This window comes from Fusarium subglutinans (assembly GCF_013396075.1).
Source record: "Fusarium subglutinans strain NRRL 66333 chromosome Unknown NRRL66333_c0000005, whole genome shotgun sequence".
NCBI classification, from domain to species: domain Eukaryota; kingdom Fungi; phylum Ascomycota; class Sordariomycetes; order Hypocreales; family Nectriaceae; genus Fusarium; species Fusarium subglutinans.
The window spans coordinates 315,109-334,885 of NW_023502068.1; the positions used below are offsets into that span (position 1 = coordinate 315,109).

Here is a 19,777-nt window from a genome sequence, read left to right on the forward strand (position 1 = left end):
CAATACCACAGTACGTGCCGTTGTGGGATGTTACACACAAGCCATGTGTTGGATGGCTTGTTCATCATTTCTAGAACACGTTCATGCCATTGAGGCCGATTTCAGGCAAGGAAGGAAGGAAGAGAAGGGTTATGTGTATGCGCTTTCCTTCACAGATGTCGACCCATTAGGTTGCGATGCCCACCAGACTGCTCGCTCCTTCCTGTACGTGCAATCTGCCATTCTCTGGATCATATTATTCTGCTAGAATTTTTACTGCTTTTATGCCTAGGGACCATTTCTAATTGTTGATAATGGCAGCTCGGCCTTCACCATCGAATATGGAATTAGAGCAATTCCAATGGGATGAAACCTCGCTGGTGGTTGGGCGTTCCCTGCTGTGGGAGGGACCCCCTCCCGACGCATCGTGTAAGTCACAATATTGTTGAACGGGCACGAGACTTATGACTACAATAGGTAAAAAGCTACCGGATCGCTTATTTCCAGCCGATTCGACACCATGTTCACCAATCGAACCAACCGCGCAACATGATGTGACATTGGTCGGTGAAGTTCACCTCCATGGAAATGCTTCCATCTCTGAACTCAGGGTCTACCGGGAAGTTTTAGCTGAGTCCGTCCGTTTGTTAGAAGACCTCAAGAGCTTACTCTTCAGCTCTAGTCTCGATTTCCGAAAACAAGGAATTGGTCACTGGGGGTCGCCGACTCGGCAGGCATTTTGGCCGACAAATCTCTCCGCATGACCCCAAATATACAACGTCCAATTGTATCTTTCACAGTTTCGCGGGGTTGAGGCTACACTATATAATGTATCCAACTTGTCGAATATCACATCCGTCAGAACCGAGATCACGAATTGACAACGGCTATGCGGCACCTGAAGGTCGTCATAGTTATGCACCCATCGCCCGGCTTTAATGAAATACCCAGAAACTCAATTCTTAATCCCTCATTGTTGATTGTACATCTTGACGGAAATTGTGTTATTGGTGACAGAATCATCCTGGCATGCAACCCTCTGGTGATTGCTTCTAGGCTCTAGCGATGCAGATCTGCCTTCCGGATCACACGGGAGCTTCTGGAAAATAACGCTCCAGAGTCACAGGAAGTCGGTCAATATTCATATTCGCGAACGCGAGGTTGCAGTGAGCGGGTTGCAACGCTGAAGAGATGAGAGCTGTCCGTAAAAGGCAGTAAGCTATGCGCTCACAGAGAATGCGAAAAGCAATAAATAACGGCTCATTGCGCCTGGAAAGATGTGATGGAGTGTGTGTTTGCATCCTGTTCTCAAGACAAGTGCGTACATAGATCTCGTGACCCTAATTATCCTCTATCATCATAATCTGCTTGAACGTTATCATCAATGTCTAAACTTTTCCGTCGTCGCAAGAACAACAACGATGACCTGGAATCCAATGCTGGCCGGCGAGCCTCCCGCACTTCTAGGGGCGGGAGAGCCGCCAGCATTGTAGATGACAGTCTCGGCGAGTTTCCTGCCCTTGATCACTACATCAGCAACTATCGCGAAGATCGTCGTCGCGCAGTTGATGACCGTGATGGAAAGGTCAAGAAGAAGCATTGGTGGCAGTTCGGCAGTGGTGTCGATGCTCAGGAGGAGCCTCCTGCTAAGAAGGGCACTCCTGATGCCTGGCTTGAGACGGATCTCACAGCTGGTCTTGCGTCGGATGAAGTTGAAAGACGACGACAAGTAACAGGATGGAACGAGTTGGTTTCGGAGAAGGAGAACATGCTCGTTAAGTTCATTTCCTTTTTCCGAGGCCCCATTCTTTATGGTAATTCATTCTGCCGTCCGTGTAAGGTTCACTTGTTGATCATCGCATTGCAGTCATGGAGGTTGCGGCCCTTCTCGCAGTCGGTCTCGGGGATTGGGTGGATTTCGGAGTCATTGTCGGTATTCTTATGCTCAACGCCTTCGTCGGCTTCTACCAGGAGAAGCAAGCCGCAGACGTCGTCGCTAGTCTCAAGGGTGATATCGCGATGCGTTGCACAGTCATACGTGATAGCAACGAACAAGAAATTCTGGCACGAGAACTTGTTCCAGGAGACATCGTAAGTGGTTCCTTCCCGAGGCTGTCAAAATTTAGTGGTTCCTTCCTGAAGCCGTCAGACTTAAGCCGTTCCTTCTTGCAACCACCGACTGACTGATGCCTAGCTCATTGTTCAAGAAGGCGGTACCGTTGCTGCAGATGCTCGCCTTATCTGCGACTATACACGCCCCGAAGATTTTGAACTTTACAAACGTCTCCGAGCTGAAGATAAACTCGACCGCAGCGACGAGGAAGATGAATTTGCTGATGGTGCAGACAAAGAACATGATCATGACACATCGACAGAACATGATGCCCACCAACATAGTCATGAGCAGGAGCCGCTCGACTATCGCAGCCGTCCTCTCGCAGCGATTGATCAATCGGCTATCACCGGCGAGTCTCTAGCTGTTGAGAAATACCTCGGTGATGTGGTCTACTATACCACTGGCTGCAAGAGAGGAAAAGCCTTCGCTCTTGTTCAGACCACTGCTAAAGAGTCCTTTGTCGGCCGCACTGCAGACCTTGTACAGGGAGCTAAGGATCAAGGCCATTTCAAGGCCATCATGAACAACATTGGAACCTCGCTTCTCGTTCTCGTCATGTTCTGGATCCTGATAGCCTGGATCGGAGGATTCTTCCACCACATTGGAATGACGGAGCCTGGATCGCAGAATCTTCTCCATTATGCCCTTGTTCTTCTCATTATTGGTAGGTCTCGAAAGAACCCCAACTCAGTTGTTATGGAGTGAACTTGGCTAATAGTTCCGAACCAGGTGTCCCTGTTGGTCTTCCAGTGGTGACAACCACCACTCTCGCCGTTGGAGCAGCCTATCTTGCGAAACAAAAGGCCATTGTTCAAAAGCTCACTGCAATTGAATCTCTTGCTGGCGTCGACATTCTCTGTTCTGACAAGACTGGCACGCTGACTGCCAATAAACTATCGATTCGCGATCCTTGGCTGGCAGAAGGCCAGGACGTCAATTGGATGATGGCGGTCGCAGCTCTTGCTTCGAGCCATAACCTCAGAACCCTGGATCCTATCGACAAAGTCACTATCCTTACCCTCAAACGCTACCCCGAAGCCAGAGAGATTCTCAAGCAAGGGTGGGTGACTGAGTCGTTCACACCTTTCGATCCTGTATCCAAGCGAATTACTGCGGTTTGTCGTCTTGGGAATGACAAGTTTTGGTGCGTCAAGGGAGCCCCAAAAGCGGTACTGAAACTGGCTTCAGGCTCAGAGGACGAAAGTCGAATATACAAAGAGAAAGCTCAAGATTTTGCTCGAAGAGGATTCCGTTCGCTTGGTGTCGCTTACAAGAAGAACGATGGTCCCTGGGTCATTTTGGGTTTGCTATCTATGTTCGATCCTCCTCGAGAGGATACAGCCCAGACAATCATTGAGGCAGGCCATCTTGGAGTCCCCGTCAAGATGTTGACTGGAGATGCCATAGCCATTGCAAAGGAAACCTGCAAAATGTTGTCCCTTGGAACAAAAGTGTACAACTCAGAACGACTCATCCACGGCGGTTTATCCGGAAGTGTGCAGCACGATTTCGTGGAGCGTGCAGATGGTTTTGCAGAGGTGTTTCCCGAGCATAAGTACACGGTTGTCGAAATGCTGCAACAAAGAGGCCATCTCACGGCAATGACTGGTGATGGTGTCAATGATGCTCCCTCCTTAAAGAAGGCTGATTGTGGCATCGCAGTCGAGGGTGCCTCCGAAGCCGCCCAAGCCGCAGCGGATATCGTCTTTCTCGCCCCAGGTCTAAGCACCATCGTTTTGGCTATTAAAACCGCTCGGCAAATCTTTCAGAGAATGAAAGCGTACATACAATATCGTATTGCGCTCTGTCTCCATCTGGAAATCTATCTCACGCTGTCCATGATCATCATCAACGAAACTATCCGAGTCGACCTCATAGTATTTTTGGCTCTTTTTGCGGACCGTTAGTTCTTGAAGTTTGAAGTTTTGTGGGCGAGGCTAACGCTGTGACAGTGGCGACAGTTGCAGTTGCTTATGATAATGCTCATTGGGAACCGAGGCCGGTAGAATGGCAGCTACCCAAGATTGTAAGTTCGTGATGTCTGATATGTTGCTAGCGAAGGCTAACGCTATGATAGTGGGTTATGAGTGTGATCCTTGGAATTCTTCTGGCTTTGGCAACATGGGTTCTTCGAGGCACACTCTTTCTACCCAACGGAGGCATTGTTCAGAATTTCGGCTCTGTTCAAGAGATTCTCTTTCTTGAAGTCGCCCTCACAGAGAATTGGCTCATCTTCGTCACGCGGGGCGGCAAGACGTGGCCATCGTGGCAACTGGTGTTCGCCATCCTCGGTGTAGATATCCTCGCCACTCTTTTTTGTCTCTTTGGCTGGATGTCAGGTACGGGTGAGATCTCCCACCCTGAGTCGAACTTCAAGCAAAGCAGCAATGGCTGGGTCGACATCGTGACTGTTGTGATCGTCTGGCTTTACTCTTTCGGTGTGACCGTTGTCATCGCTATCGTTTATTTCGTTCTCAACAAGCTGTCTTGGTTGGATAATCTGGGTAGGAAAGATCGCAAAAAGAAGGACACGAAGCTTGAGAACATTCTCGGCCACCTGCAAAAGCTTGCCATCGAGCATGAGTTTGATGAGAAGACTGGAAAGAGTCGGTATATGCTGGCAGAGAAAGCTGCCGATGAGGATGATGATATTTAGAGACCGTTGTATTGTGAGAAAGTATGAGAGTACGAAGTTGAGTTTGTCGATGAAGGCAGGGATGGGGGGGAGGGTTGGTTACCTGCCCAACTCAGGTAGGTAAGGTAGGCAGATATTTCCTTCCGCTTAAGGAGGAATTTTTTACTTCCATACCATTTTTAGTGATATGTCTTTCCCATCTCTCTTCGCTGTTGCCTTACACTTGGCTTACACTTGCCGTACAAGCCAAAGCTCTGATGACTTCTCCCCATTGATGAACTCCCTTCCACTTTGACACTTGTTTCAAAACCAGCAATAAATAGGTAGTGAGTATCCGGTATACCAGCTACCACCCCTACCAAGATGAGATCAGCCAGGGCCGTCTTCAGTCTCTCCTCAACGCTCCTCTCGAGTTCTCCACTCGTAACCTGCCCAGCAGCTCCCTCCTTCCTCGCGACAAGAGAAATTATGACAGCATGATTCAGTGTCCTAGGCAGAAGGAGCACACAAAACCGAAATAAACCTTACAGTGCGTACTTCTTTCCTTCTTTCTTTTCAACCTCCATATTCCAGCCTTCATACGAGTTCCCAGAAATTCGACGGATGACATTGCCATTTTTCTATACTAAGTTTACGTGTGAGACTATGGCAACTCCAATTGTTTCTTTGTCAGAAGAGGATGCTTCTTGGAAGCAATGGGATGAGATTATCCCTTGCGTCTGGCCCGAAGTCGCCGCTCCCTCGCCCCAACCAACACCCAACCCTCCTGCTCCCATCGAGGAGGATCCCAGCGTCGAGCTTTCTTGTTAGTGACAATTCATAAGTATTAATTCAAGCTAATTCATGATATAGGGCAGGAACTACAAGCCCGGACTGACGCCTACTGCAACAGACAGAGACGACCGTCTAAGCTCTAAAGGAGGAAAGGGCGACAGAGATCCTAGGGCAATCTCGTTGGAGAATGGCGGGGGAGCTACCGAGGCTTAGAAGGGAACCAAAATCCGGGGTAGACAGGGGTCCTGGAAGGCGAGATCGCAACGGACCAGCACGTCATTTGCACCACAAGTAGCACAGAAACAATTCATTTCTGCCGAGTCTTCTCATTTGCCGCACTTTCGTTCTTGTCACTGGTCAATGGTGATCCTTCTGACTCCCATCTAGCAATTCGACCTCTGAGCCATGACCCCACCTGCACGACCTCCGAAAAACACTCCGAGTTCTCGTCAGAAGCTCGCGAGACGTGCCTGCGATTCATGCAAGATTAGAAAGATCCGCTGCTCAGAAACACCCCCTTGCACAGCGTGTGAGGCATCAGGCATAGAATGTACCTTCAATCGTTCACAAGGAACGAGAGGGCCGCGAGGATTGAGACCACGAACGTTGGATAAGATTGAGCGAAGACGCCATGGCGATGTAGAGAAAAGCGATACCTCAAGCCCGGATCAAGCTATTGCCAAGAAGTCACCGTCGCCTGTTGATGAAATAGCCTGTTTACTTGACGTTCTAGAGATTTACTCTGACAGACTGTACCCCATCTGGCCCATCGTCGATGCAACTGATCTAAGGAACAAGATTCGGCAGAATCCCAATGAAGGCGGTGCAGCGAGGTGCCTTGCTAATGCTGTGGCTCTCGCTGCTATCGCTCAACTGAAACTGGATACTGCATGGCGGCCCAGCGTAGAGGAAGCGGAAACAAGTGGGTTGAGTGAGAAGCTGGGTCTGTTGGATGCTTTGAGGATTTCCTTCTTCCTACATATTTACCATGAGAACGCCTTGCCTGGAGGGACAAAGTCGCTTGTGTACCTGCGTGAAGCTATCACGCAGGCACAAATATTAAGGCTTGATCGTGAGTCTACATATCCTTCGCTTTCAGAAGCCGATCAACATGTTTCGCGACGGATTCTCTGGCTACTGTTTGTCACTGAGAGGTATGAACCTTCATCAAGAAAAGATCTTTTGCTAATAGGTATCGCTCAGAGGTGTTGCTCTCTTGCACAAGCTTCCCATAGTCCTCAAGCCCAACATCTTGTTCCCGTGGTTCGGAGGAGCTGATGACCGTGCTGAGGTTTTACCAGCATTTCTAAAGTTGGTCCATCTGTTCTGGGTCTTTGATCAGTCCAACATCTTTGAGATACTTCGCAACATCGACGCGGACTCGGAGATATCCAACATGGCCTCTGTGGCTCAGAATTGCTTGGAGCTCCTGCAGCAAAAGCTTCTCGACTCGGCCGATAATGACGATTGGGGGCCGATAAACGAAGTCCAGCGAGCAGACATGTTTGTTACAAGACAGTGGATGCGTGCTGTGCTATGGCGCGCGGCTCTTCGATTTGGAATTGTCATACCTTCGATGAACCCCATTCATATCGCCAAAGACTTTTTGAGCCTCGTTTCCGAGCTTCCAAAAGCTGCTCTTGAGTCTCATGGACCAACGCTGGTGAGTCTCATTATGAATCGAGCATAATACAAGGTGAGCTCACAATCGGGACAGGAATTCAAAACATTTGAGATTGCTACGGCAGTAATTGACGCGATCGCAAGTGATCACTCAATACAAATCGATCAATCGGGTCCAATACTCCATCAACTACGCGACATACTTTCGTCCTGCCGGGGAGGCAATCGTACTCTTCTTTCACTCCTCACAATACGAATGGACGCAATCTTCAATTCAGGCCGCATGCTGGAACCAGAGGGTGATTCGGTGACTTTTGAAGCAAATCTACCATCGACCTTTCAGGATACGGCCGAGCTTTTGACAGCACAACCAAACCTCACGATGCCAACGTATCAATTCATGGAAGGCCAAGCTTCTCAAATTTGCTGGCCACCCTTGGACCTCGGTTACCTGGTTCGATCGCCATCGCCGCTTACTCGTATGCTACTGGAGTCGATGCCCCGCGATGTTGCTGAGCAGGACGAAATCCAGCAGATAATTGAGACACCAACCTAAGTTCAGGCAAAGGATCGATGAGATTAGTGTCTTCAGGCAAAATTAGGCCTAAATTTCACCCTAAAGTTGGAAAATTCTTCCATCGCTGGCTTAGCATGGCGTAACGAGGACCCCGTATTGCGCCATTGTACCCTTGTTAAGCTACTGCAGTTCCCCGCTGCCCGACACTTGCAGATGGGAAAGGCAGAAACCCAGGTGCGACAGCAAGGCAGTCGGAATATCCGACTTGATGAAGCTCTTTGTCGATTCACCGTATGAGTCAACTTGCCAGTACCTCAAATCTACTGACTCTGCTCAATTTAACTCAACAAACAAGACCCTCCCAATTTGTTGGCGGCACTGCTTCCTAGAACAATCAACAATCCTGTAAGTCATCCCCGCTCCGAATCAATCTCCGAAATATTCTCCGGCTACATAAACCCCAATTCCACTGACAAAGGTGTATAGGTACAAACATTCACTTCGCGCAAATTCCCATCACCATAAATCGCTAAAATGGCTTGGGCTGAACCTAGAAACACTGGCATGATCTACCGTCGTCTCGGTAGATCCGGTTTACATGTCTCTGCGATTGGTCTTGGTAGCTGGATGACCTATGGAGGCTACGCCCAAGATGAGGAGGCATTTGCTTGCATGAAGAAGGCTTACGACCTTGGAATCAATTTCTTCGACACAGCCGAGAACTATACTGCTGGCCAAGCTGAGATTGTCATGGGAAAGGCTATTAAGCACTTTGGGTGGAAGCGCAGCGATTTGGTCATTAGCACAAGTGAGCCCTTAAATGCGCCAGGTATTCGAAGCCTTATGCTAATATTTCTCAGAGATTAACTGGGGTGCCGTTAATGGAGAGATTCTCGTCAACAATCATGGGCTTTCGAGAAAGCACATTATCGAGGGTCTAGACGCCTCATTGGAGCGACTTCAGCTCAACTATGTCGACATTGTCTACGCTCACCGGCCGGATAGACTGACTCCTATGGAGGAGACTGTCAGAGCATTCAACTACTTGATTGATAACGGAAAGGTTTGCATATCATTCGCCAAGCTTGATTGTAGCAGCGCTGACGAGGTCACTAGGCTTTCTACTGGGGTACATCAGAGTGGTCCGCTGATGAGATTGCCGAAGCTGTAAGTCACCATCACCTACATACAATGTGCTTGGATCCTCACATCAACAGGTCGGAATTGCTCGTGATCTTAGAATGATTGGACCTATCGCCGAGCAACCCTTTTACAACCTCCTCGTCAGAGACAGAGTTGAAGGCCAATTCCAACGCCTATATGAGCGCACTGGTCTAGGCATCACTTCATTCTCCCCTCTGAAAATGGGCGTTCTCAGTGGAAAGTACAACGACATAGTTGACGGCAAGCCACCCAAAGACTCCCGTTTTGAAGCCAGCAAGGACAACTTCGCCGACTTCATGCGCGGACGCATTGGCACTGATGACTGGAAGGAGGAGATCGACAAGGTTCGGCAGTTAAAGCCCATTGCAGATAAGCTGGGCATCAGCCAGGCTCAGCTTGGCATTGCCTGGTGTCTTAAGAACCCCAATGTTACCAGTGTTATCACCGGTGCCAGCCGGCCTGAGCAGTTGGATGATACTGTTGCCTCGCTGAAGATTCTTGATAAGCTGACGCCAGAGATTATGGAGGAAATTGATGCAATTACGAAGAACAAGGTTGAGCTGGATCCTGCTAGACAGAGTTAGAGACTTCAAATGAAAATTCAAAGAGAAATTCATCGCATGAAGAGGGTCGAATATCAAGGCGCTGGAAGCGAAGGCGTTGAGGAACCACAAAATCGTAGAGTATATATGAGACCATATCATGTCATATTCATGGCTGAGCTCTTGTGATAGTCCTAAGAGCATTGGACGGTTGGACCCTATAGAGATACATATTTGCGTCGGACCTTTCCGAAGATACGTACCTAGTTCTTGCTCAAACCCTTTCTAGTTATTCTGGTTAGAAAGTCGAAGGTTCATTCATTATTGCGTAGTTATTTATGATTGTAATTGTGGTGAAGAACTCAGTTGTAGTTTTACATAGCAACATATATGTTCGGTCGGATCGGATCAATAGTCCTCGGTGCTCCGCACGACTTCTATGCCTTATTATTGTATTTCAGAATATATGCCCCTGATGTGACGAGAAGACAGATTCAACTAGATTGATAATTGTAAATGATAGGCTTTCAATCGATATTTAATTAACTGCAACGACAAGATCCCATGAACTACTAAGATCAGCTCAAAAAGGCTCACCCCGTGATAACCAACTGCCGTAGACGGCAGATCGCACTTTTTTTTAGTTGCGACATCATGAATCATCATACGACTCCGGCCCAAGAGAAGTCCGAACTACGAGAGTAAGGAGATAAACTCGGACTCGCGCTTTTTGTTTCACTATCGGCGATACAACCCTAAATTGTCTTGCAACGGGGATCATGAGGTCTCTTAACTTATTCTCGTATTTGACAGCCTCTGATTGGTTCGTGTCCTGTTGGTGGGGGCCGTCCGCCCCGAGCCGGAGACCCACTTACCCGTTATGGTAAAAGCACTTACCGGATATGGCAAAAGTCTCGACCGACGCCAAATGCAAAGTCCGCGATAGCATCATCGACAACGGCCCACGATGCGGATGGCAGGAGTTAACGAAATGTCCGGGGAATCAAATGCTACAATGGAACTCAAAGCTAGTAGCGAAGAATCAAGTATAAAGATGTCGAAATGTCTTCCCTTTAGATAAGCATCTAATCATCACCATTACATTCATCAACTTCACCAACAATTTCTACCACTTTAGTCTTTACATAAACAAAGCTTCCGAATCCCAGATACCACAATGTCTCAACAGTACGCCAAGGACCAGCCTGAGGGCTTCGTCAACAAAATTGAGCGAGTTGCCATTATTGGTGTAAGTAACACATTCGTCTACCATCCCTCAGGGAGCAAGAAGATATAAGACTTTAGAAGAGGATGTGAAAAACTTAGAAAAGACTCCCCTAAACTTAGGCTAAGTTGTCTAAGTCTTTTCATCACTTAGGATAAAGACCCTAAGTTTTCTTGGCCCCCCTCCTGTCTACCTTAGTTGATGGCTAACATTTACAGGCTGGTGGAAGTGTTGGCAAGTACTTGGCCAAGTATCTCATCGCGACAGGCAAGCATACAGTCACTGCCGTCACCCGTAAAGGCAGCACCAGCAAATTCCCCGAAGGCGCTCGCACTGTCACTGTCGACTATGATGATGAGAACTCTCTCGTTGAGGCACTTCGAGGCCAGCAGTTCCTCTCAATCTCTCTCTCAGTATCCGCAGCCCCCGGTACCCAAGAGAAGATCATTGCTGCAGCCGCCAAAGCAGGTGTTCCATGGATCATGCCCAACTGTTACGGCATCGACATCACCAACAAGTCACTCGCCGAGGAGAACTTGACTGGTGGGGGTGTATTTCCAGGAATCAATGCTGTCGAGGAGAATGGTGTATCTTCATGGATTGCTATGTGCTGTTCCTTCTGGTACGAGTTCTCTCTGGCTCAGGGTCCCGCATGGTATGGCTTCGACTTGACTGGCGACAAGAAAAAGGTTACGCTGTACGATGATGGTAACACCCAGATCAACAGCTCAACCTGGGATCAGTGTGGTCGAGCTTTCGCAGCTCTTCTGAGCTTGAAGGTCATTCCTGACGATGAGAACGACAAGTCACCTACTATCTCCCAGTGGCGGAACAAGCCCCTCTACATCTCCAGCTTTCTCATCTCTCAGCGAGAGATGCTCGACAGTCTCCAACGTATCACCGGTACTACAGACAAGGACTGGGAGATTGAGTATGAAGGTTCCAAGGAGCGCTGGCAGCGAGGCATGGATCTTCTTAAGAAGGGGGATCGTTCTGGCTTTGGACTCGCTATGTATGCTCGAACGTTCTATCCCAATGGTGATGGAAACTTTGAAGCCAAGTATGGCCTTGCGAATGAGGCTTTGGGTCTACCTAAAGAAGATGTGGATGAGGCCAGCAAGAGGGCTTTGAAAATGGTCGAGGACAACTACAACTACTTTGTGAACCGAAATCATTGAGGGTACAGTGGAACAATAAGGAATTGGCTTTAGATATATAAGAAGACTTTGGAGACTGGGCTTTGCTAGATAAACAAGTAACATAATCACTCACGCATAACTGCTCCCCAATGTCTGAATGAGTGATAAAAAGGAAAGATGCTCTAACAAGCAAAAGAATGGTCCCGCTCGGGCTCGAACCGAGGACCTTCTCGGTGTAAACGAGATGCCATAACCAACTAGGCCACGAGACCAATGGAGATACATGAAGAGGTAAGATTTGGGTTTAAGTTTGTGGAGTTGTGAGCGGTGAGAGAAAAGGAGATGCGAATCCTGTCGGATCCGCAAAAATGTGGTTCCGCCCGGGATCGAACCGGGGACCTTCTCGGTGTTAACGAGATGCCATAACCAACTAGACCACGGAACCTGAGCTGATGAGATAAGATCTCTGGCGAACTGTGTCAGGGGGGAACGTAGGAGCGTCTATACACATGTGCATGGTGTGAGACCCGCGATTGCTGGAGAGTCCTGAGAAACCAGCAGTTTATATTATATTCAATGCACACTACGGTAAGCTTCAAGCCTAGGATCTTATAATTATATAGGTATAGTAGATATTCATTCCTTGGAATGTGTTGAGTGCATTATAACTTTGGAAGCCCAGCTATCTTTAAACCTTTCTCAAGCCCGGCGTTCTGGAATGTCAACTTCATGTTCTACAGCCCATCCATTATCAAAGATCTACGCCTCGAGTGACCAAGCATTACGGATCTAATTTGTATGACTCGAGACTCTCAAGGTGTCTCGAATTTCCCCCTGGACATTTCTAACCAGTTACACCTAATTGGCTTTGTTATCTGTTGCTCGATTCTCCAAGGATCTAGACCTGTTTCAACCGCTATATCTTCCCTTTGATTGAATTTTTGAACTATTATATCCATATGAACTCTTGGCTATCGACAGATGCTCTCCATTAAGAACCTTATATCTCAATAAACGTGGCTTGGTGACTGACAGGCTTCGAAAGCTATGGCGTGCACCTCCCGCCTTGGCGGTTCTCGGCGATGCGATTTGAAGCAGAGCCTCAATATCAGAAGTCGAATTTAGATATTGACTTGATATTTGCTATCTATCAAAACCGTTTAATTGGTCACTTTTGAGTTACCGTTATCTGTAATGAACCCCAATTTGACGAAATTTGCCAGGAACAACGAGAATTCTTGAGTTTATTGATCAACGTCGTCGTCACTAACATCGTCTCACCACTTTGGACTTATATCAAGCGCCTGATAATGATCAGCTCATATTGGGCGGTCCGTATCGGAATGCCCAAGATTCCACTTTGTTCGAGTCTCTTTAGTCTTGTCTTCAACACAATAGCAACTCCATGCTCTCATCTCAAAAGGGGACACCTCCGACCCAACGGTCAAGCTCCGAAAACAAAGTGGAACGTTGTGAATATTCATTACCCAACACAAATCCAAAGGTCGGAGAAAAGCCTGGGGAAAAGTAAAAACCCCTCAGGGTCGCGGGGTCATATCGCGGAGTGCCATGCAAAATCTGTAGAACTGGTCATCTTGTCATATTCCAAAACGTAATAAAAATCATTTCTCCAGAGTCGTCAATACGGGGATTTGAATCTTAGAAGTGAAGCTTTTTTCTCTCGCCACTATAGGCTCCAATTTAATATTCCCACATGGCACGGCAACCCCGTTGAGAAGCCGGTCGATGCCGGTCCTGAGAGTTATAATTCCCTGATAAAGACCGTGGAAGCTATGCATTTATGCAACATCTGCCGGTTCGGCCGGTCGACTCGGCTAAGACGGATGAGTAGTAGACAGCACGGACCAGAATATGTCCAGAAAGCCGCAATTTGATTATCTGCCTTATTCGTGAACAATATCCAAAAGTCACCAAGCTGGGGGAGCATCTCCACTGAAATGGGCCTCAAAGATAGACCCCGTTAGAGTTATTTTACAGAGGTCTCCTGATTTTTATCTCCAACTGTTCCTGTAACTAGTTGGGGTAATTCAGCTAGGGAGCCGCATATCCGTTCATGGGGGAAGCTAGATTCATTCCAGTCTGACCATAACAACGTGTTTGAAACCAATTAAAAAGATTGGAGAGATGAGATGCCTAAAGAAGGGCGCATAGGAGAAGGAAATTCTGTTTGAGACTAACTTAAAAGGCCGCTGATTCCGGAGCATGGACTTGGTTTTGGGAGAGTCGGCTCCGAAGCGCGCTATTGTCGCAAGCCTAGACTTCAGCTTGGAAGATCTCCATACAGACCAGACAGGGACTGTACAGAGGGGACATGATAAGACCGGCCCCTGTAATCATTCGATGAGTGCCCTACAACACTGCATTACTTGCAGGAGCATAGCTGTCTTGGGCAGTTACTTTACTGCCTATGCGGTTCATCAGCTTGCAGGGTATTACAAGCCATGAATTACTTCTAGAACACGAGTCGAACTCGTTACTCAAAAGCCTCATTCAAGGATGGCTTGCCAGACAATCACCCCAAAACAATTCTAGAACAAAAAGAGATAGGCCCTTCCCCGGCCCGGGGCATGATCCCCACAACGTCATCCATCCATTGAGTTCACCGCGAAGGGTGGATCGTCATCCCTAGACTGCCACGGTGACATGGGCCAGTGGAGGCAATAAAGCGTAAGGCATCTATTCTATATGACAAAAAGACTGGGACAATTTCAGTGTAAATCTACTCCAACCTAGACTAGACATTTTTGACACTTTGCTTTTAAGTCACAAGTTTTCTTGCGCCCTGAGGATGGGGAAAAGCGACTTTGTTACGCAACCACAATGACGCCCCCCAGAGATAGCTACGATCGCCGAACTAACTAGATACCAAATAGTCCAAGTTACAGCCTAGCCCAACATGAGAAGTGATCCTCCGTTAACGGGCTTGACGCCTAGCAGTTAGTTAAATACCTGCTTTGCTAACCTCCCCATATGTCACACTCTGACCTCACTTGATATCCTACCTCATCTCACTAATCATGGAGTCCCAAACGCCGCGGGACAGAAATGTCCATATTGACGACTCAGCTGCTTTGGAACAGCTCGGCCATAAGCAGGAACTCAAGCGTAACTTTTCCAAGATCTCTCTTCTCGGTCTCGCTTTTGCTATCCTCAACACATGGACCGCCCTGTCAGCCTCTATCAGTCTCGCCCTCCCCTCTGGAGGTCCCAGCTCCGTCATCTGGGGTCTCATGGTGGCTGGTGTTTGCAACTTGTGTCTAGCTGCTCCTCTGGCTGAGATGTTGTCGGCCTATCCTACCGCTGGTGGTCAATATCATTGGGCTGCTCTTATTGCTTGGCCCAAGTGGTCAAGGGGTATTAGCTACGTCACCGGTTGGATCAACGCTGCTGGTTATGTTGTGTTGACGGCAACGGCACCTTTGCTTGGAAGTACCTTTGTTATGGACTCGATTACTTTCATGCATCCTACCTACGAAGCCAAGGCATGGCACCAATTCCTCATTTATCTGGCCTTCACGATCATCGCCCTCGTCATCAATGCCTTTGCGACACGAATTCTCCCTCTGTTCAACAAAGCCGCCTTCCTGTGGAGTATCTCGGGATTCATCATCATCAGCATAACTGTTTTGGCCTGTGCTGCTCCCGATTACCAGAGTGGTGCCTTTGTCTATGGAAAGTTTATCAATGAGGTCGGCTGGCCTGATGGCGTCTCTTGGATGCTTGGACTTCTTCAGGGTGCCTTTGCTCTCACCGGATTCGATGCCGCTGCGCACATGATCGAAGAGATCCCCAACGCTCGAAAGGAGGGCCCCAGAATCATGATCTGGTGCATTCTTATCGGCATGCTCTCTGGTTTCATCTTCCTCTCATGCCTATTGTTCGTTCTCAAGGACGTTCAAACCGTTATCGAGTCGCCAGCCGGTGCTCTTCTGCAGATGTACTTTGATGCTACCAACAGCAAGGCTGGAAGTATTTGCCTCATTGTCTTCTCTATTGTCTGCATGGTGTTCACTGCCACTGCTATCATGACCACCAGTGCTCGCATGACCTATGCTTTCAGCCGTGACCGAGGTCTTCCCTTCAGCCATATCTGGGCCAAGTACAACGACGCCCTCGAGGTTCCTCTCAACGCTCTTCTCTGGACCACAGCCTGGGTTATCGTCTTTGGTCTTATTCTTCTTGGAAGCTCAAGTGCCTTCAACGCGATCACTGCTGCGTCCGTTGTTGCTCTCGGTATGTTGTCCTCTATCTGTGCCTCTGCTTAACTAAGATTTCAAAGGTGTCACCTACGCGATCCCTCCCGCCATTCATCTCCTCCGCGGCGGAAACCTACTTCCCGAAGACCGACCTTTCAAGCTCAGCACTCCTGTCCGATGGGTTTGCAGTCTTGTTGGTATTGCTTGGGCCATCCTCACCACCGTCCTTTTCGTATTCCCACCCGAGCTTCCCGTCACCGCTACCAACATGAACTACTGTATCGCTGCTTTTGGAGTCATCCTTCTGATTGCTGTGGGCACTTGGATCGTTGATGGTCGCAAACACTACAAGGGTCCCCTCATTGAAATCAATATGGATGGTGCCACTCTTGAGGGCGCATCCATGGCTGAAACCACATGCACTTCAAATCCTGAAGATGATATGAAGAACCATCATGCTTAGATCAGCGTATGTGCTGTGAATACACCTAGAGCGTGGATTTAACAACAGGCTATCATTGAATACCTAGATTAAATATAAATCGTGTATTATTTCTTGAATTCTGCTCTATGTCTAGTGATTTCTGATGAAGATATTCTCCTTTTGTCGACTAGTCTATCGAAGCAAAGAGTTCCAAAAATCGTTACAAGTAATCATGACCCTGGTCAGCCCTGAAGTCCTAAAACAGACATGGACCCCATGATCAACCTTGCCGAGAAATCTTAGACGTCATCCGGCAACATAATCGCTCAATGAAGGATCAAAATTGGTAAACGCAGCTGTATAACTTCGAGATGGAATACAAATATGACCCCCTGCTACTACCTGGGCACATTCGACTTCTCAAAATCATTTCTGGAACTCAGAATGCCGTGGTTTCGAGCCATATGAGTGTCGTCAATCTTGACGATAACCCAACATACAAATGTCTGTCATATACTTGGGGTGAGCCGGGTGGGGACGAAACCGACGAGACTTGGTCGAAGACTTCTCAAACAATTATTATTGACGGATTTGAGATGAATATTAGGCAAAACCTTTACAACGCCCTCATTGCATTGCGTCAATCTGGAATTCTAGGACCCATATGGATAGATGCTCTTTGCATTAATCAAACCGATATAGAGGAAAGAAACTCCCAGGTTTCTCAGATGGCAAACATCTACAAGAGTTCCGAGGAAGTCATTGTATGGCTTGGTCATGAGAGAGAATATACTCGGACAGCAGTGGCTTGCTTTCAAAGATTGCCCATCACTCGCCAGGAGCTACTTTCAGACGAGCATGTAGTCTTGAGGGACAAAGCATTCGCATCTTGCAGCTTCACGGACTCAGAAGTCCTAGCCATGACACGTTTCTTCACTGATCATGCATGGTTTGGCCGGACATGGACACTTCAAGAGATGTGGCTCGCTCGAGAGATGACATTTATGTGCGGAACAATCTATGCTTCCGTAGATGTTATTCTCGCCGGAAGTATTATTGCACATGACAGTTACTCGTCGAGGAGTGTTACAGAAGACATCCAGAGGACCCCAGCAATTACGTGGCTGATGAACTTCACCTACGACTTGATAACTAAACTGAGAAAGGAAGTTGATGGGACTTCTCCTTCACCACTTGGATTCGAAGTCGACTATCATCGTGCGAGGCATGCTACAGACCCTAGAGACAAGGTTTATGGGTTACTGGCAATATCTGGTAACTCGCCTCCGCTTTGAAAAGGAATGACTTGGCTAATGGACTTTAGATACCACTACAGCGGATAATTATATGGAACCAGTAGTTGCCGATTATTCAAAACCAGTCCAGGAGGTATTCTCGATAGCTGCAGCACACTGCCTACTCAACACAATAGGCTGGAGAGGGTTAAGCTATATCGGAGACCGCAGCAGATACCGTATCCCAAATCTACCATCCTGGGTTCCAGACTACACACAAGCTATTCCTTGGAGGCTTCTTCAAAGACGAAGTGAAGATAATTTCAATACAGCAACTCACCAACAAGTCTGCATCGAGTACGATATCAACTCACCACACGCTATCTGTTCGCCATATTCTTATTTTGATACGATTACTGCCGTCACAACTGCATACTGGGAAGATATAGAGGGCTATTCTCAGATGATTGAAATTCTCAATCTCGCTCTGAACCCATTTCCTGTCAAGACGTTCGGAGAAGACAATTTCTTGTCAGTAATGGCCAGAACCCTGACGGCAGATCAAGCAGGGATATATGACTATGATTCGTATGACTTTGTTAGTCAATTTGGGGAAATGACATACGGCATGCTGTGGCTGAGCATTTCAGAGAACCCAGATATGGTATACCAACTGGTCAAAAACCCCGAGGTCAGTCTTTCCAAAGCTTTGTTTTTGATAGGGATTCAGGACCGTGGAGACTTGTTGTCAAGTCTACTACACCCTTACAGACAAATATGCAAAGTAAAGGAACAGATGGAGTTAGAGTCTGAGCCCACAGAGTCTCAAGGTCAGAATTTCAAGGCTCGAACCTCATTGATACAGCTTGACTGGGGTTCTGCAGCACACAAAAGAAGTCTCTTTCGAACGAAGAGAGGGCATCTTGGGCTTGCACCCCAGACTATTCAGGTTGGTGACGAAGTGGGCATATTGCAAGGCGCTGAAGTTCCACATGTATTCCGTCGAGTTTCAGGTTCAGAAACGTCATTAAGTCTGGTTGGCGACGCCTATGTTTATGGGGTTATGCACGGGGAGTTGGAGTCGGAGGATCTGGAATTCAGCAGGGTTCAGCTAGTCTAAATGAAGCTCATGGCTTGTGGATATCAACTCGAGTATTGCGGCGCCACGATCGAGCTGTCAAATGTCACATTGACGTGGACGGCTTCGCCCGATTACGACGTTGACGAGGCGACACGAGCGTCACGTTGTCATTTATGCTTAATTATGATTGCACGTGCGAGATGATATTGTCAAGCCTTGTTTTGTGCTTGAAAGGGTTGGACGTGGTTGGGGCCATCATTATGTGTAATTGAAGATTAAGTAGAAAATTTGGGCGTTCATAACCATGATATATAACAAGAGATGGTAACAAATTACTCGTGTGTATCCAGTGCCTTCGTATGCGTGTAATTCTTTCTCCGTCGTGACGTGATTCATGATTTCATCTCATAAGTCGTGATGTTGCATGACGTGCCAAGCATATCCGTACGCCGTAAGTCCTGTCCGCTTATCGGACCGATTTTGATCAATTGAATGGATGTTCTGTAAAAGTATCACGAGGTATCAAAGCGGAGGTCGCTCTGTTGCAAACGCTTATTGTCGTGTCGGTCGCGTCGGACTTATACGTAATATCGTGTGCTGCGATCAGTTCCATAATATCCAGGCGATCGGCCACGGCGATGGCTTCGTGATCTCGATTCTCTAACAACAAGTGGAGGAGGTGCAGAGATGCTTGATCGATGGGATCGTCTGCTTCGAGAGCGATGATGATGTGAATGTCGTCGAGGCTCCTCCTTGTAGTGATACCACTTCTCGCGTTCCTGAGGCGGTGCGCCCAAATTGAGACAGGACCGAACGACCCAGAGGAGGAGAAGAAAGCCAGCAATTGAACCAATGACGATACCGGCAATTGCACCTCCGCTCAATGTTTGGGCACTGTTGCCATTGTCGCCGGATGCAGTAACAGTGACGGTCTCTGTGTTTTGCCGAGCCACTAGAGTTGGAGGAAGAGACAGCGTTGGAGAAGAGAGGGCTCTGGCGAGGATGGCACCCAAGCCGAGATCTTGCGGGGAACTGAGCGGAGCCATTGATGATCACAGACAGTGAGTGTGAGTGTCAGAGAGAGGTAGTTAGTGATAGACGAGCAC

The 19,777-nt window shown here is 47.9% G+C and overlaps 7 protein-coding genes across 7 annotated transcripts; 6 read left to right on the forward strand and 1 right to left on the reverse strand.

The window, feature by feature from the left end:
- Positions 1-1,363: 1,363 nt before the first annotated feature.
- On the forward strand, positions 1,364-5,647 carry FSUBG_1147 (H+-transporting ATPase; the record flags this gene model as incomplete). Its single annotated transcript, XM_036676155.1, has 9 exons — positions 1,364-1,793; positions 1,847-2,070; positions 2,174-2,759; positions 2,825-3,997; positions 4,048-4,121; positions 4,173-4,701; positions 5,094-5,214; positions 5,261-5,535; positions 5,583-5,647. 9 exons carry the CDS (start codon positions 1,364-1,366, stop codon positions 5,645-5,647), a joined length of 3,477 nt encoding a protein of 1,158 aa, XP_036543315.1.
- Positions 5,648-5,909: 262 nt separating this feature from the next.
- FSUBG_1148 (sucrose utilization SUC1) lies at positions 5,910-7,683 on the forward strand (the record flags this gene model as incomplete). Its single annotated transcript, XM_036676166.1, has 3 exons — positions 5,910-6,658; positions 6,708-7,167; positions 7,222-7,683. The coding sequence occupies 3 exons, from the start codon at positions 5,910-5,912 to the stop codon at positions 7,681-7,683; spliced, it is 1,671 nt and encodes a 556-aa protein (XP_036543316.1).
- Positions 7,684-8,178: 495 nt separating this feature from the next.
- FSUBG_1149 (potassium channel beta subunit) lies at positions 8,179-9,392 on the forward strand (the record flags this gene model as incomplete). Its single annotated transcript, XM_036676177.1, has 4 exons — positions 8,179-8,452; positions 8,505-8,707; positions 8,761-8,811; positions 8,862-9,392. The coding sequence occupies 4 exons, from the start codon at positions 8,179-8,181 to the stop codon at positions 9,390-9,392; spliced, it is 1,059 nt and encodes a 352-aa protein (XP_036543317.1).
- A 1,135-nt stretch (positions 9,393-10,527) lies between these two features.
- On the forward strand, positions 10,528-11,753 carry FSUBG_1150 (oxidoreductase like; the record flags this gene model as incomplete). Its single annotated transcript, XM_036676189.1, has 2 exons — positions 10,528-10,599; positions 10,794-11,753. 2 exons carry the CDS (start codon positions 10,528-10,530, stop codon positions 11,751-11,753), a joined length of 1,032 nt encoding a protein of 343 aa, XP_036543318.1.
- A 2,999-nt stretch (positions 11,754-14,752) lies between these two features.
- FSUBG_1151 (choline permease) lies at positions 14,753-16,394 on the forward strand (the record flags this gene model as incomplete). The annotated part of the gene is made up of 2 exons (XM_036676200.1): positions 14,753-15,968; positions 16,015-16,394. 2 exons carry the CDS (start codon positions 14,753-14,755, stop codon positions 16,392-16,394), a joined length of 1,596 nt encoding a protein of 531 aa, XP_036543319.1.
- A 332-nt stretch (positions 16,395-16,726) lies between these two features.
- FSUBG_1152 (heterokaryon incompatibility het-6) lies at positions 16,727-18,710 on the forward strand (the record flags this gene model as incomplete). The annotated part of the gene is made up of 2 exons (XM_036676211.1): positions 16,727-17,630; positions 17,680-18,710. 2 exons carry the CDS (start codon positions 16,727-16,729, stop codon positions 18,708-18,710), a joined length of 1,935 nt encoding a protein of 644 aa, XP_036543320.1.
- Positions 18,711-19,249: 539 nt separating this feature from the next.
- On the reverse strand, positions 19,250-19,717 carry FSUBG_1153 (uncharacterized protein; the record flags this gene model as incomplete). The annotated part of the gene is made up of 1 exon (XM_036676222.1): positions 19,250-19,717. One exon carries the CDS (start codon positions 19,715-19,717, stop codon positions 19,250-19,252), a length of 468 nt encoding a protein of 155 aa, XP_036543321.1.
- Positions 19,718-19,777: the final 60 nt, after the last annotated feature.